The following is a 16,685-nucleotide window of genomic DNA, read 5'->3' as shown; positions in this document are numbered from 1 at the left end:
GGGACAGCCGATTTCTGGGTGAAGGAGTTTGTTTATACCTTAGCAAATACAGGCTTTTTTATTGATAAAACAAGCAAAAAATGCCCCGTTCTCTTTCAAACCCCCCCCCCCCCCCATTAGAAAATAGCTCATAAAAATGCATCATCTGGATAAGCTTTAGTCCCAAACTGAGCTTGAGACCACTTGGAGATCTTAGAATCTGAGTCCTCAGAGACTACACATTTTAGCTAAGAATATACGAGTAGTGACTCGTAGTTACTCTGTCATCAAACAGGGAGCTTTGCCACTTGCTTGTTTTGGAAGGAAAATAAATTAAAAAAAGATTGGAGGGGATTTTGGTTATTATATGGCTAGGGCTCCCTTTAGAGTCTGTGGCATTCGAAGCTGGCTTTAATCACAGCATGATGCTTGAAGCCTCCAAAAGTCCAAGTGTTGTTTCCTTTCTTTCTTTTTTCTTTCTTTCTTCTTTCCTTTTTTTTTTTTTTTTTTTTAAACGTTACTTCACTGAGGCAGAGGGCTGCCTTTGAGTGACGTCACGAGTTTGAGCAGCAAGCTGCACAGGAGAAGGGAGGCTGGGTGAGTGACAGCCCAGCCTACTTTTTAATAGCTTTGTCATGTGACTGGGGACTGTAGTAAGACAGGTGCCTTCAGTTCACTCTCAGTAAGGGGCTGGTTGCCTGCATGAGTGTGTGCTCTGTGTCACTGTGGATTGGAGTTGAAAAAGCTTGACTAGCGTCATTCAGGAGCTGGATGGCGTGGGACATGTGCAACCAGGACTCTGTATGGAGTGACATCGAGGTGAGCCGGGGCTGGGCTCCGCATGGCAGCCAGGGCTGAAGCTTCTCTCAGCTGCAATTATTCCTGTAAGGGGGGATGGGCTTGGGCGAGGAGAGGAGGCAGAAAAGTAGCCCAGGCAGGCGGAGCTTTTGGAAGGGAATCTCAATCTTATCTTAACTCCAATAAGTTTGCTATTTTAAGGTGGCTCTGAGATGCCTTGAGCAAATCAAAGCTTAGCTGCTGTCATCAGTATCTGTTGCAGTTAGGAACTCTTTCCATGTGCCTTTGGCTCTGTTTCTACTCATATGCAATATTTATGCTCTAAGATATTGATATGAATCAGAAGCTGAAGTCTTTCCAGTGGTGTTTAGTGGCCTGGTTGGAAAAATGCCATTTCTATTTATAATAAGATGAAGATAAAAGTATTAAAATGGATGTGTTCAAATATAGTCCGTTTTGACTCTAGCCTGGATTTTTTTCCCCTTCTCTCTCTGTTCATCAGACAGAGAACTTACAAAATCCTAAATAATCCCACTGGGCTATTTTAGATTGCTTTTCCCACACAACACAAGACAACAATGCTGCTTCCCTTAAAACTCATCTATGTGGTTGAAAGATTTGGCCAGCGGATAAAAAAATGCCTTGCCAGTGCAAGGTTTTCCTTTTGCGTTGGTGGCAGGGAAGCCAATGGTTAAATCTCCCTGTGTCACGGAGAGCTGCCTGAAGTCGGAGAGAGAATAGAGTTTATGCAGGACTGTGTGTGGAACTGCTCGCTGCTTGTGTAAAAATAGATGGCAATACATCAATTCCACAGTCTCTGCTGGCTACAATTCATACACGGGGGGAAAAATGCAAGCAGTTTCCTCGTAATCTCTGGAGCCTAGTGGGGGGACAGAGGACCTCGGCGTGTTTGCATTCAGCACAATGGAATGTTCCCGGAAAGTTTGGGCAACTTGGGAAACAAGTGAAACTTTCTGTGGACTCTGGTGAGATGGACCTGAATTGAATTGCATGGAGGATCCGAGCTGCTCACAATGAGTCTGGCAAAGGACTGGGAGTATTTCCTCTGGGTAGCCGGGGGCACGTAGGGTAAGGGGGAGGATCAAGTGCCACACGTGATTTGATTAAATAAGATGTCCATGTGGTACAGCGATACACATCTAAAGTGAAAATAATTTGGCCAAGGCCATCTGAGAATGCATTTTTCCTATCTAGCGAAGCATGCCCTGGATTCTTAACTCTTTGCAGGGTTTGCAAATGTTGCCTTCGTTTACCCCCCACCCCCCTTTCCTTGGCAGACTGTATTTGTGGATTGTAATTGTTCTTATCTTGTTGTGATTTCTTGGTAAGGAAGAATAGATATGGATAATTCATATGTCCTGTAGCTATTATGAGTCAGAGTTCTAAGTGGCTTCAAAGTCCTAATTGTCTTTGAGTAGCCGGAGTATACTGTGGGTGGCTGTCTGGCTGGCACTGTGGATCTCGGCTGCTGTAGTTTCATTTTTCCATCATGTATTATTCCTGATGCTGCTAGGAGTTGATTGAGGAACCAGATCATATAGAAATAAGGAAAATTCACTTTAATCATTAGAATTCCTGCCATCATTTTCAAAAAGGCATCAGAACCATTGAGAAAAGTGGCCTTTAAATTTTTTTTTTTTTTTTTTAGAGAGGAGAAGTCTCAGGCTAATTGTCCAGCCTTGGATTGAGTTGTCGGGCAGTAGGCTGAGACTGGCCAGTTGATTCTCTGTGGTGCTGTAGGCAGCCAGCGGCTGGAAGCCCTGCCTTTGTGGCAGCAGCTCTGGGAATCACCTCTGCCAGTCTAAAATATTATGAGCAGCAGGTAGCATAGCAGTTTTCATTTTTTGAATCATTAATGTTTGCTGTCATCCTAAAACATATTATGCCCTTTTGCACATAATGACGGGACAGCACATCGGTTAATAAAGGCCTATATCACTATAGCTACTCAGAGTCCCCAGTGTTTCACAGTTTAATGAAGGTGATGTACAATAAGGTTACTAAGATTGATAGAGACAATTCACATGACATACACTCCACTAAGACTGTCATTCTTTAATGCCCCCTCTCCACCTCCTTTCCCCTGTCTTGACTAATTTTTTTTTAAGAAGTAAGATTCTTTTTTCATTAATATAATTAATGTGGCCAAGTCCGCTCCTTCTTCTCTCTCTCTCTCTTTAAAATTTACCATCAATGGCACAAAAACCTCCAAAAGGTTAATGGAGAATTATACTTAATTATAATGATTCATTATCATCAGTGCAGTTAAGCTAATTTATTGTCTGCTCCTTAACTAAAAGAAAAGTCTGTTGGGGTGAAATAACGTATAATAATTAGCCTTTTGTGTTTGGTGACTGCTTTATCCTCTTAAATCTTATTATAAAATTAAGGCTACAGTTGTGAAATAGCTGTCATAGTTGCAAAGAGGCAGAAGAATATGTCTGTGCAATTGCAATAAAGCACACCTGTTACAGATGTATTGGGAAGCAGTAAATATCAGCAAGTCAGATGAGGACAGTTACAGGGCTCGGACTGTTAAGTCTGGCATCATCCAAAGGCCAGATATAAATTAATAACAGGAACACTTGCTACTACTAATGTGTTTTAGATTAGCAGGATAATACCACATTCAGAAGCAATAATTTTATTAGCATGTCAACACTGGCAAGACCACAGGCATTTTTTGCAACCATAAGATAAAAACAAAAATAAAGGGGGTGGTGGGTAGGAAAGAAAACGAATACGTACATTGCAGGAAATAAAAAATAACAAATTGTATTTAAAAATACATGTTTCTGAAAGGTTAAAGGATTTGAAACAAGTCATGCCTCGAGAGGACAGTTAAAGAAACAGAGAGAAGTTGTCTACAACCAGTATAACACTTCAGCATTCCAAAACACAGTTTCTAAGTTCCACACCAGGAACTTAAGCCAGATGTAGACAGCCTACATTTTCTAGCTTTTTTTGTTGTTCCTATTTCTGTTGTTTATGCTTTTTTTAAAGGAATATCCCCCAATGAAATCCTACTGTGTTTTTTTTTTTTTTTTTTTTTTAAAGGAAAATCCCCCCAAGAAAACCCTCTGGGTTTTTTTTTTTTTCCTTTTTCTGTTGTTTTTGCTTTTTTTAAAGGAAAATCCCCCCAAGAAAACCCTCTGGGTTTTTTTTTTTTTCCTTTTTTTTTTTTTTTTTTTTTTTTAACCATTGAGAAAGTTGTCCCCTTGTCTCTGAACTGGTGGTGTTGAGGAAGAGTTAAAGCTGTGTGTACTTGTACTTGGAGGATAAACAGTATGGGCAACAGTGGAGTCTGGCAGTGTTACACCCACAACAAAACGCGAATATTGTGCCAGAACAGGATCTTCTCTTCTGTCCAGCCTCCACTTACTTATGAACCTAGTCAAGTCTACTGCTCTGTAACTCTGGGCTAACTCAGATAATCAAAAGGAAAGACCAATAAGATGATAAGGAAAGAGTTTCGATCAAAACGAGGGCCCTTTCTTTGCATTACCTTATGCCTGCTGTTTGGGATCCCACTGGGACCCGGTGGTCTCCGGGAAGAACCACAGTGGTTTGCAGGTCCTTCCCTCCCTCCCCTTACCGACTGCTGACTCCATTACCTGCTACCTACTTCTCAGCATGTTGCTAGATCACTCTGCTCCATATGACTAGTGCAGTGGAGCCTTCCGGGGATGACAGGGGTGCTCGAGAAAAAAGATCTGCATAGGACTTATTTTATTCAAAATCTAAATGTCAAGGAGGACCTTTAGCTTCATGCCCAACTGCTGCCTGGATCTGAACAGCTCCACAGCATCTCTCCTGACCTTGGATGTTAGGGCCATGAGGGTGCCGCTTCAGAGTGTGTGCCTCCTGATTTTTCAGAGTGTGTGAGACACCTCGGTGTGCAGGTGGGTAACGTCCTTACGGCTCTGGCATCATCAGATTCCTGCAACAGGAGTTTCTGCAGGGTTCTGTACAGAGTGCAGACTGGAATCAGCGGTTAGATAGTCAATTCAAGCTTAGGAGACCACCTCATTGGTGGGGGTACAGGGGTCCTCTTTCCTCAGAAAGCTACAGGGTGGGACAGTTAAAAGACTGTCTCCTCCATATGAGGAGATGGACGACTATGGCAATCTGAAATAGCCTTCCTGATCAGCAGCCCAGCCACAGTAGAGGATATTTTAAACCTTATATTGAAGTGGTTTTAAAACTCTAAACAGAAATAGTTATTTTGAATTCATAGAGTAGGTATACATAAATAATGAACAAAATATAGTTGTGATATGCTATTATGGCTTTTCTTTTCCAGGTGTGAGGTGATCCCAACCACATACACTCACATGCACACACGCACGCATACACAGAAGCACATTAACACACATGACATGCAAGTTATACATAGTGAAAGATATAAAAAGAAGTATAACTTTTGTCCTTCAGCTCAAGGAATTTGCTTTTGACCTGTTAAGGATGAAGTGCAAAAATGCATGAAAAATCAAGTAAGAGTAAATGATTTAAATAACAATTCAAGAGAACCATAAATGAGTAAAGACTTTGCATCATTAGTTGCTAAATGAATTATATAAATTATAATGCTTAAAAGTAGCATAAATGGAGAAAGTGTTCCTAGCATAGTTCCTGTATTCTATTTTTCATTTAACAAATTGTTTATTGAGTCTCTATTATGTGTGATGGCAATTCCAAAGTAAAATCAAGCTTGTATCCTTCCCTCAGAGGGATTGTTCTCTGAGGGGAGAGTAAAATTTTGCATATAGTTCACCATAAGACAATTTAAAACTTGGTAAGTGCTAACTATCAAAGAGGTACAAACAAATCCAGCTGATTTCTAACAAGAAGAATCAGAGAAGTCTTCATGGAAGTGTTGTATTAACCATGGATTTGGAGGTTAGAATTTTGGATGAAATAAATCAGACAAAGTATCCTTTGGGAGCCAAGTGAGTAAAGAATCCAGGATGTTTTCCCTGGTGATTAAAGCCCCAGAGACCAGCTTTGGTGATGTCGTTGAATTAACCGGGTTTAATTCCTATCACATGCTATTGCAGTTTAATAAATTCCTGCAGTTAATGAAAGGTTTTTTCGCCCCTCTCTGTCTCCTACAGTGTGCTGCTCTGGTTGGTGAAGACCAGCCTCTTTGCCCAGATCTTCCTGAACTTGACCTTTCTGAACTAGATGTGAATGACTTGGATACAGACAGCTTTCTGGGTGGACTCAAGTGGTGCAGTGACCAATCAGAAATAATTTCCAATCAGTACAACAATGAGCCTTCCAACATATTTGAGGTAAGGACATCCTTTGGAAAAATTAATTTCTCGTTGACCTTGGCTTGGGCTGGACTAACAAGGTTAGGTAGTAGGCCTGAAAATATAATGGATTTTTACTTGGCTGTCATCAAAAGATTTTTCATCACAGTTACACACTTCTTATTCTATGGAAAAACAATGTTTGGAAAACACATGGTGGCTTTTATTATTATTATTTTTTGATGGTTTTGTTTTGAGATTTAAGGGGCTAAGAACCAAAAACAAAGTGCATTAAACTGTGTTGAAATACTAAGGGGTTGTGAGAGAATTACTGACAAAGAACAAAACTTTAAACCTGTTTATCCCTGTCTATTTACCACAGAAAGAGACTGAAGAGTATATGATGCCCAATCATAGTATACAAGAAGGCATTTCTTTTTAACCAAGAGGTTAGATCTCTACCTTTATTTGTTTTACAAAGTAGGTGAGAAATCTTTATTTTATTATAATATTTTTGGTACATACCCTTAACTTACCTATTAAAAACTTCTAAACTCAACTAATCTAATAAATACTTATAAATTAGTAGAAATTAATTTGCCTTTTAGTAGTGAGAATTACCTCCCAGATTCTAGACTCTTATTATAAGCCTACTCTATAATAAAAAATTTAATTTACTCCTATTAAAGTGTTACTTTAAGAAAAGAAATTCTTTCTCATAAGATCAGTACTCATTTGCTTGAAAATAAAATGATGTCATAAAGGGACAAACATTTAGTGAAATTCTCTGGCAAGGAAATTGAATAAAGATTGCCAAATCAACTAGTTTTCCATATTACAACCACCAGCACCATCAACATCATCTAATATTTTCTGAGCACCTACTATGTGCCGGGCTCCATATAAAGCTTTTGTTATTCACCAGCAAAGACATTTCTTATACTTCAAAGTTATTTGATTGAAATCTTGAGTCTTTAACAAAGCCAATTTTACAATATTAATTGAATTTTTCAGCACCCAGTGCATAGAAGGTGCTGATAAACATTTGTTGAATAATGAGAGAATGATAAATATTATGATGTTGATAACAATGATAGTAATAACAACAATGGCCAACATTTTGAAACATTCTTGCTTGATGTATATAATCTCACTTATCCCTCAAAACAACCTATTGTTTAGACACTTTCCCATTTTACGTATGCAGACGTAAGTCTCAGAGAGGTTAAGTGATTTTCCCCAAATCACACAGGTGACAAATAAAGACCTAGGATTTGAACTCCAAATTTATCTGACTTCATAGTCTATATCATAGATAAAGTAGGGAAACAGTGAATTTGGGTGACAGCCATCCTTTACAAAGACGTGGCAAGCTGCTTCTTTGCTCAATATATTTAAAAATAGAACAGAATCTTTCCTTTCAGTGTTGGTTGACACGGAGATAGGGGTAGCTGGTGTGCTGAGGCAACTGTAGGTTCTGCCCACAGCTAAGATTTTATAATACGTCTGGAACATTAAGTGGATCTTAGAAGAAAGCTTAAGGTGGTAAAATTAGGGCTGGGGAGATGGAACGAGGTGGAGGAAACACTGAAGGTTTGTGGTTAGCTATACTTTCCCAGGCTGCTCAGCCGGGTCTTAGAAAGTTCATGTGAGGACTTGGCTGGTTAGAACTGGTAAATTGAACATTCCTCATCCAGCACACTTGTCAGGTTACAGGCCCATTCTAAGTCATGCTGCATTAAATAAACAGCACTTTAAAAAATGTCCATCTCTATAGACCTCTTATCTAAAAATCGCTATTTCGCATTGGATGAATGCCATGCATTTTGTAGACGATGATGGTTAGAGAGTAACTAAGAGGTGGGAGGAGATGTTATGGCAGTCAAGCCCTCCCTAGTGAATTAGTTTCAAACAAGATCAGCTTTTCCATGACCGTATATTCCTTGTGGTACCTACGTGAGTTACTTCAAATGTGTACCTTCAATTGACTTAGCTAAGCAACTAGTTAGTTATCTATATATAGATGCTTAATCTATACAATGGCACTGCTTCTTAGTCCTTGAGGAATATTCCACCACTGATAGAATTGTTTTCAACACTCTAAACCAAAAGATTTGTTTAACTTTTTCTCTCATTAGACCATTTTAAACCCATGATTCTCAACCGAAGGCCATGTTACTCCCTAGGGGATGTTTGACAATGTCTGGAGGCATGTTTAATTGTTACGACTGGGGACAAGGGGATGCTCCTGGCATGTGGTGGGGAGAGACTGGGGATGATGCTAAATATCCTACAATGCACAGGATTGTACACAACAAGGAACTATTCAGCCTCAAATGCTAACAGGGCTGAGGTTAAGAAACCCTGTTTTGTTTTGTTTAAAATCAGTGAAATTCCCCTTTATAAAGTGCTAAAGATGAATTTGTCAAATTTCTGAGAGAAAGTATAGTAAGATACTGGATATAAAGAATGAGAAGCCATACAAAACTATCAAAGTGTCCGGGGCCATAGGACTAATATGTCAGGTGTTCTCATAGTGACAGAGAACAAAAGTGACTGTTTAGATAAGTACCCATAACAGTTTTCTCTGATGTCACAAAACCCATTCTTTGTCTATGTGAAAAGAAAGGTCATATGTGGCAATACTGTTACAGATAGTAGCAGCTCCAGGAGCATTTGCATAGAGTGGTGACGCATCTACTCTTTGCCCTCTAGTGTTTAACTCAGACATCTTTTCTGTAATGGGGGAAAAATGTGTGTTTGGAGCATAGGTGAAATTTTAAAATTGGGTCTTCCCTGAGAAGAAGGTCCATATACAGCAAAATACAGGGCTTTGTGTTGCTTCATCCAAAGCAGCATTTCACTGAAGCCGTTTCTCAGGTCAGCCTCTTGCAGTGGACTTTTCACCTGTGCTCACCTTCTTCCAGTTCTCAAAGCCCTGCCTCATCACATTTGAATAAGCCAGACAGTCACGGGCTCTGCCATCTCTCATGCTACAGTAGCAAGCATTATCTACCTCTGATTCCCAGAAGAAAATATGGCATTGAGTAGTTAAACACTTTCACCTGACTCAAGTAGCATGTTAATGACACCCCTGAAAATTGGCCATGGGATTTCTGAGTTTTAATCAGAGCAGACAGTGGGATTTAGGGCTACGTAATAGTATAACAGAATGTCAAAATGTTGGGAGTAAACAGAAATCTCTGCCTTTTGCCTATTCCATTCATGAGAATCTAAGTTTAATTTTTAACTTCCCAAACATCATAATAATAAAAAAGAATGAAGTTGAATGTCACAATTTCGGAAAGAGGGAATTCTGAGTGGGAGCAATTGTGCACCAACACGCAATTGTATACACTGGTTGAGTAACAGGACACACAAACAATGATCTCTGCTTGCTTGCACAACCTGTGATTGAATGTGTAAATGCAGGTGACCAGGTATGATTCAGAAGCCACTTTGAGAAATAGGGCACAAGGCCTATAGGTGCAGCCTCCAGTGAATCTAATCCACGTGTAAAGAAAACAGGATGCTGTCCCTGGACCGGCTGGAAGAAAGATTTATGTTTCAGAATATTGCAACATAACTTCCTTCCTTCTGCTGCCTTTGTGCATTGTTTGAAGGCGAAGAATAAAGGACAACTTTTACAGCACAGCAGTGTGTAAAGAGGGGTGGCATGCGGTTAGTTTAAATAGCACATTGGCCTTTCTGGGTCACTGTGGGCCACCTTGTCCCTGCTTTATTTTAACACCTGTTTTAATGCCTCCATGATACAACCGAATGGGCATCTTTCATTCATTCGTCTGTTACTTCTGAATGCAGCTACTTGGGGTTCTTTAGAATGGTGGCAAGTGAGAAGGTGGTTGTCTATAGGTCATTACTCATAATATGTTCTGAGGCCTGCCTTTGCTAATGAGGAGAGAAGGACTCACAGCTGTAGCCAGCATTCATATCTGGTAATTACTGGAACTCTCAGGAAGGCCTGACACTGTGAACTTTTGTAGGAGAAAAACGGTGAGTGGTGGTTTTGTATTATCTGTGTATAAGGTATCCTGCTGTATGCCACCAAGGAAGTGAATGGTGGAAGCCTTCAAGAATCCATCATTCTGGTGGAAATATAGATGATTTTACATTTTTTCTTTTTGCTTTTAGTTATATTCTAATTTTTTTTCAAAAATGGGCCTATATTCTGTACCTATCAAAAAGTAAAAGTAATAAATCTTGGCAATTCAATAGGCCATGAGCATGTCGAGAGCAGGGAATCTGCCTGTCTTGTTCACTGAAGTTTTCTTAGGTGTTTTCTTAGAAACAGCAGAAAGTAAGCATTCCATGCATATTTGTAGCATAATGAATGAATTGATCATCACGTGCTTATTGATGGCGAGAACTGTGTTAGGTAATGTGAAGATTACATATAAAGCACAAAAGAAGGCTTATTTCCTAAACAGTATTAAATCTAATTTGAGAGACAAATTGATCAAATGTAAAACAATTAGCAAACAATGCAAGACTGTATGTACATACATATGCACAAACATATGTATATGTTTTATGTATTAGCAACTAGAAAAAAGCATAAGATGGTATATTGATGTCTACGTATATATGTATATGTACATACATAGGATTGTATTTATTATATATAAATATATATTAGCAATTGACAAACATTGTGAGACTGTTTATGCATATATATACATAACGTGTGTGTAGGTATGAAATTAAGGAGGCAAACAGCAAGAATAAATTCACCAAGTCTGGTAAGAGAAGAGGAGCGAGTGTTTCATGGAGGGAGTATGGAGGTGAAGAGATTGGTTTACTCAAAGTAAAATATACATTAATAGGAACCCAGGCGGAGGGAGAGTAAGTTTGGAGGTAGGTAGGTACAAAATTATGGGAAGCCGTGAAAACCTAGTTTGAAGTGCTTAGAGTTTACATGGTACAAAGCAGAGTGTCATTTAACATTGGGGGCAGGAGAATGATGTCATGGAGGTGGTATTTAAGAGTGAGATTGTTTGCAGTTGTACGAGATATGGGCAAGTAGGAAGTAGAGGAAATGAGACAGCAGGCCCTGCTGCATTCCAGACACAATGTGACACGTGTGCAGGGCAGGGACACCTTCCCTGACACAGGTGCAGGGCAGGTGAGAATTGAGCGAATGGCATCTGGGGAACAGACACGAAGCATCTTGAAGGAAAATTCCAACAGCCATGATGAATATGAGTTAGGTTATGGGTGGCAAGGAATCCAACTCTGAAATATTCCAGAGAATCAGCTCTTTAGGGCTGTCTTTCCGGGTTAGGCTGCTGCTCACCTTTAGAAACTGAAGTGCTTCCTTAAACTTGCGAGTCATTTTACAAAGGACTCTCCATTTCCCTGCTGCCTCAGGGACAGAACATATTTAACCCAATGCACACATTTACATGGTGTCTGCTTTTCCTCACTTGTCTCCTTGAAGGAAATTCTGCAGCCTTCCATGGTAATGAATTCCTGCTTCTGACTGTGCCTGTGGTCAGACTTTTCTATGAATGGCAAGCTTCTTGGAATGTTAACAAAACAAACAGACAAAAAAAAAAAGTGTGTAAAAGCAACCTCACCTTAATTTAATCCTTGGGAGAATAAATTCTCCTTTGTTATGTGGAGAGACTGAATTCATTTACAATAATCACTTTTTAAAGATTTCTGGAATTTCCAATTTGCAATCAATAAATGTTTTTCATTTAAATTAAATTTACGGCCCACAACCAGATTTTTGCCACACTTGGTAATGACACTTAGGGAGAACATAGACTTCAAGGGAGAAAATAATAGCCATTTAAGTGGGGAGATAATTGGCTGTAACAGAAGAACATTGAAGAATGTTGAAACTCATGGAGACTTATGGAGTATTTTAAAAATTTATGTTGTACTTATCTTTGCATTTGTAGTCTACCACAAAATTCCAAATTCTGGGTATAAATCAGTTAGATGTTCATCTTGGAGAGTCACAAATCAGGAAGCAACAATCTGATCCAGTCTGTGTGCAGCTTTATTTTCAACTTCTACCGTCGGCTTATCTTGCAGGGAGAGTAAATAGTGGTGTGTGTGTGTGTGTTCATCTACACACCTCAGTTAAACACTGTTTTAGACTTCTCAGCTTGATAACATCTGGCTTATCTTCGGAACATCTGGTTTATCACCCTATTTTCTCCCTGTCATTATGCTGACCACTGAAAAAATATGGCTTGGGAGTTCTGACCCCCAGGGCTCTGTCTGTTGGCACCAACCCCCACTAATAGATAACAAGGCACAGTATGCAGGTTACCTGACCATCTTTCACCAGCACAAACTTTTCCAGTGGTGGCTTTTTGTTAATGGAAGTTGTGGTTACAAAGGATGAAATTGGCTGGTGTTTTTCATGGAAATTGATCCAGTTCTAAGCCACTTGCCATTTGGAAAGTGAGAATCTGTATGTTTAATTAGGCACAATGATTCTGGAAAGTACTATTTTGTGTTTTTTGGGGTAGAGACCAATGATTTCATGTCAGATACACTGAGCATTCTTAGAAGCAGGTGAGCCATTTTATAGGCTTTTCCAATCTCCTGAACTCTTAAGTGGGTCATTTAAATAAAAATTACTCTGCCTAGCTATCTTTGGGGCCAAAAAAGTAGACACCTAAATTCACAAGGAGGAAATCTTGGAGTGGAATCAGGAAAAAGTAGCTCATTTCCTCTTAGGTACTTCAAAGATATTAGTCTGGGTTAAGTAGTCAAGGTTCAGGGTGCTGTGTTGGACCAACTATTCGCATAGCAAGTGTGTGCGCCTATGTAGTGACCGTATACATATACCGTGTTTATTTGTTCATGTTCCCTATCTATTCCCAATGTCATGGAACCACAGCCCAGCAGATGGCTCACCTCCTAATGAGATCAATGCACAAAGCAGATAAAAAGATGAACATTAAAGGCCATGTTATTAAACGGAGAGCCAAGTCATTCCTCCACTATTTCTTATCCCCGACTCCTCATTTTTAACAAGGTTAGTTTGTCTCTATAATTATGTGCCTATTCTTTTAGCAATGAAAACTTTTATTGTGGCTTTTATAAAATGAATTGCCTGTGATGTGAAACAATTTTGTAAGGGCCATTTTTTTTTTCTTCTTCTTTAACCTCTCAGGTTACTTTGAAGACTGTGCGCTCCAAGGTACAGTTTGAAAGCAAAGCAGGATACTGTGTTTTACTGTAGGCAGCCAAAGATGCTGACTTCCAAGTAGCTAGAATGAGAGCAGGAGAGGAGAGAGATCCACAGTGAAATAAACATTCTTATTTTTGGCAAGGGCAAATTTTTCAAAGATATACGACTCTGATTCATTAAGCCATTTGTCTCAAAATGGTGATAGAATATGCTTATGTGTCTTTTCTTTTCCAAAATGATAGAGTCATTTGCACAGTTTCAGATTCTAAACACTAATACTTTGTAGACCTGCCCGTCTCCATTACTACTGCAAGTTATTCATTCAAGGTTTGCAGCCGGATGGATTAATGAATTACCAGATCTTGCGTAAAATGATTTGGCCTGACGTTTAAAGAATTACTTTGTGTGTGTGTGGGGGGGGGGGCAGTCTTGTGATTGGTGTTAATGGATTCTACAGACTGAGTGCCATATAGATGTTTCCTTTTTTTTTCTTTTAAAGTAGCTTCTTTAAGCATTCCCCCAACTTTTTTTTTCTCTTCCAAATTTCTACTCAGAGGGAGTGAGTTCAAGGAGATAAAATCAGGCTGCTAGGGTAGGGAGAAGGGAGGAGACTCAGTAGCCAAATCCCTGGTGGTCGATGCCCTTCTGTGTACCAAATCAGCATGATTTATCAGAGCCTTCTCTTCAGCACAGCCGAGTTTAGAGTGAGTTCCATGGTGTTCCTCACACAATATGCATAGCTGGAGCTCTGAACTTTGAAGGAAAGCCTCAGAGCTATTTGCAAAGTGCTGGTGCTTAGTGAATACTAAATTACATTTAGGAAATAGTCTACTGCTACCAGTTATACTTCATTTTTATTCTTGACACAGACACCTAAATCAGAGAACAGTAACATTTCAGAGATTATGGAAGCAGTTTGGGTATGTTCCAACACTATAATAGGATCAGAATTTTAAGGCCTTTTGTATTATTACCAATAGTCACTTAGTTTCTACTGCAGTGTACTTTGTAGGGAATTACAGCTTTTACTAAAAAGATTAAAATGCTATTATGCAAATGATTGCAGTATGTTATTATGTTTACAAATTAACATCCATGGCTCAACACACAAATTAACTAACTATTCTATCTGTGTTATTAAGGATTTAATAAAGTAACTGTTAATAAAAATGGGTAGCTTGGAACACTTAATAGGAAACAATTGTGATTTAACACATGGAACTGGGGCATTGTGTTTAATGTTCTAGGTGATATAATGGTAAAACAAAGTTGAGCAAAGCACATAGAAGAACCAGAACTGTGTGAACAGCAGAGCTGCTTGCCTGAGATGCTGATGAACATGAACTAAATAGCTTCAGGCTACAATGTACTGTGGGAAGCATATCAATAAATCTAAGCAAAGCACACAAAACATCTTCTACTAATAAATAGTTCATTGAAGTGATAGTTGCCCTCCATTACATGTTTGATATGTTCCATACACACAGAGAATACTTACAATATTCTGAAATGGAGCTCAGAGTAAATTTTGCTGTGGCGAATGGGATTTAGCTGCAGAATATCGCCGTGTGATAAAAGAGCAGACGGCTAAGTTCAGACTAAGATGGCTTTACAAACAGGCTGCAAATTGCTATTTCTGGCTGTTCATAAGAGATCATAAAAGCAAGGAGATAAGAGCCGCCAAGGTCCCTGAGAAATGAATGTATGTGATTATGTTATCTTGTGGGTTGGATTTACTAGACAGACCGACAACACCTTCACTTTAGCCCAACAGGAAAAGTAGAAAGATATGCAGATTTTGTATAGCAAACTTTGTTGGAATGGTAAAGTTCCAGAACCCAAAACACTGTGACTGTAATTAAAGTGTCTCAAAAGAGATCCAGGATTCCAGTCAGCGAATCCTTTGCTAGGTCTTAAAACAAGATCTAAAGGCGTTACCTAATGTTAAGTAAACAAACAAAAAAGAAATAAAGAATTACTAGAAAATCCTGGAGAAAACTAAATCCATATTTTAAATATTTTGGGTTTATTTTTTCAATTATTAAATAAAGATGTTGAAGACTTCTAATTCTATAAGCAGTTACCCTTTTAGGTCTACCTATTTGAGGGCTACCATCTTGAGCTTCTCAGCAGGAGTATCTGAGTGTACTTAAGAAATGTACAAGCAGGGAAGCAACCACGAAGTTGGTCAAGGCTTGTGCCCTTGCATGCAATACAAGCAATTTATTTTGTTCCAAATAACACTTCTGTTGTTGGGAAACTACTTATGCAAATTTTTGATATCTAGCTTTAGCAAGGTGTCTGGTTCCTTCACTTCCTTCCACATTTGGATAAATTGTGTTGTTCTTCACTATTCCAAATTTGTCCTTGTGGAAGCGAACACTTGCAAATTGGTTGAAGCTTGCTAAGAGGAAACAAGGAACGGGGGGAGGGAAGAGGAGGAAAAAACCTGCCCCCAAACAGTTGCTGTGACAGCTTATGATTTGATGGTCTGTGGCCTTGTCCAGTTCCCAGGCACCTGATCAAGAAAGTGGTACAATCCTGTTATGCAGGCATTCTGGAAATCTTGCCAACATTCACCTGACATGACCAAGGTTTAAAGTCCTTGCTGTAACTTTACCAAGCATAGAGGGAATATGTGCCTGTGTGTGTGCAGACACACTCACATTTTTTTTAAAAGAAAAATAAAAGTGATCCTTGCCATAGAAGGGTGATAAAATAATTAGTCTAGTAGACAAATGTTTTGGCCCATGTTTAAACAGTGCTTTAAGGACACAGTGTTCCCAACCGTCACATATCTAAATACAAACCAGTGTCAGCTGCCATGCAGACCAAAATGTAATAGCCTGCCTTCACATAGGTCATAGTCAATCCATTTTGGTCGCAGTCACACTGCACATCTGTTTCTGCGAGCTGCAGCTTCTTAAGGTGGCATTTGGACTTTATAAGAACACAAACAACTAAGCTATAAATTGCCACTGCTGGAGTTATTTTGAATAAGTGTATACTGTTTCATATTTATAATGGTGAGGCTTCATAATATTCACAGTGAATATATAACACCGATCAGCTCAACAAGCATGAAATTGTATGTTGTCAACTTGTCACATAAATAGAGTCATATTCTGGCTTGTAATAATGTTGAACTAACATCTTTTCCCCCAGAATTGTCGAGAGGGTCACAAGAAAGTAGGGAGGTAGCCCTTCCTTTGGGTAGATAAACAGTCAGGGCTATTGTAAAGTTGATATTACTGTTGACGAGCTCCTTTTCTTCCCTCCCTCCGAAGTGCTGGCTTTTCTTGGGTGAATGCTAATTGGCTGATCTGGTGTGTTTCTTCTGTTATCCAATGGGTTTTTCAGCCAGTGCTTGGAGGCTTTTTTTGGGTTGTGTATGTATGAATAGCTTTTTTTTTTGTTCTTCTTTTTTTTTTTTTTTTTTTTTTTTTTTTTTTTTTTTT

The 16,685-nt window shown here is 39.1% G+C and overlaps 1 protein-coding gene across 1 annotated transcript in view; it reads left to right on the top strand.

Moving 5' to 3' along the window:
* PPARGC1A (peroxisome proliferator-activated receptor gamma, coactivator 1 alpha) overlaps positions 1 to 16,685 on the top strand; it is a 308,448-nt gene that overhangs the window by 208,494 nt on the left and 83,269 nt on the right. The window contains exon 2 of the mRNA XM_008571492.1: positions 5,913 to 6,092. Within this exon, the coding sequence (XP_008569714.1) occupies positions 5,913 to 6,092 (180 nt within the window). The remainder of the gene's footprint in view (positions 1 to 5,912; positions 6,093 to 16,685) is intronic.

The sequence above is a fragment of the Galeopterus variegatus genome, unplaced genomic scaffold (genome assembly GCF_000696425.1).
Source record: "Galeopterus variegatus unplaced genomic scaffold, G_variegatus-3.0.2 Scaffold691, whole genome shotgun sequence".
Classification (NCBI taxonomy): domain Eukaryota; kingdom Metazoa; phylum Chordata; class Mammalia; order Dermoptera; family Cynocephalidae; genus Galeopterus; species Galeopterus variegatus.
The sequence above is the reverse complement of the archived record's forward strand: the minus strand, read 5'-3'. Positions and strand labels throughout refer to the sequence as shown.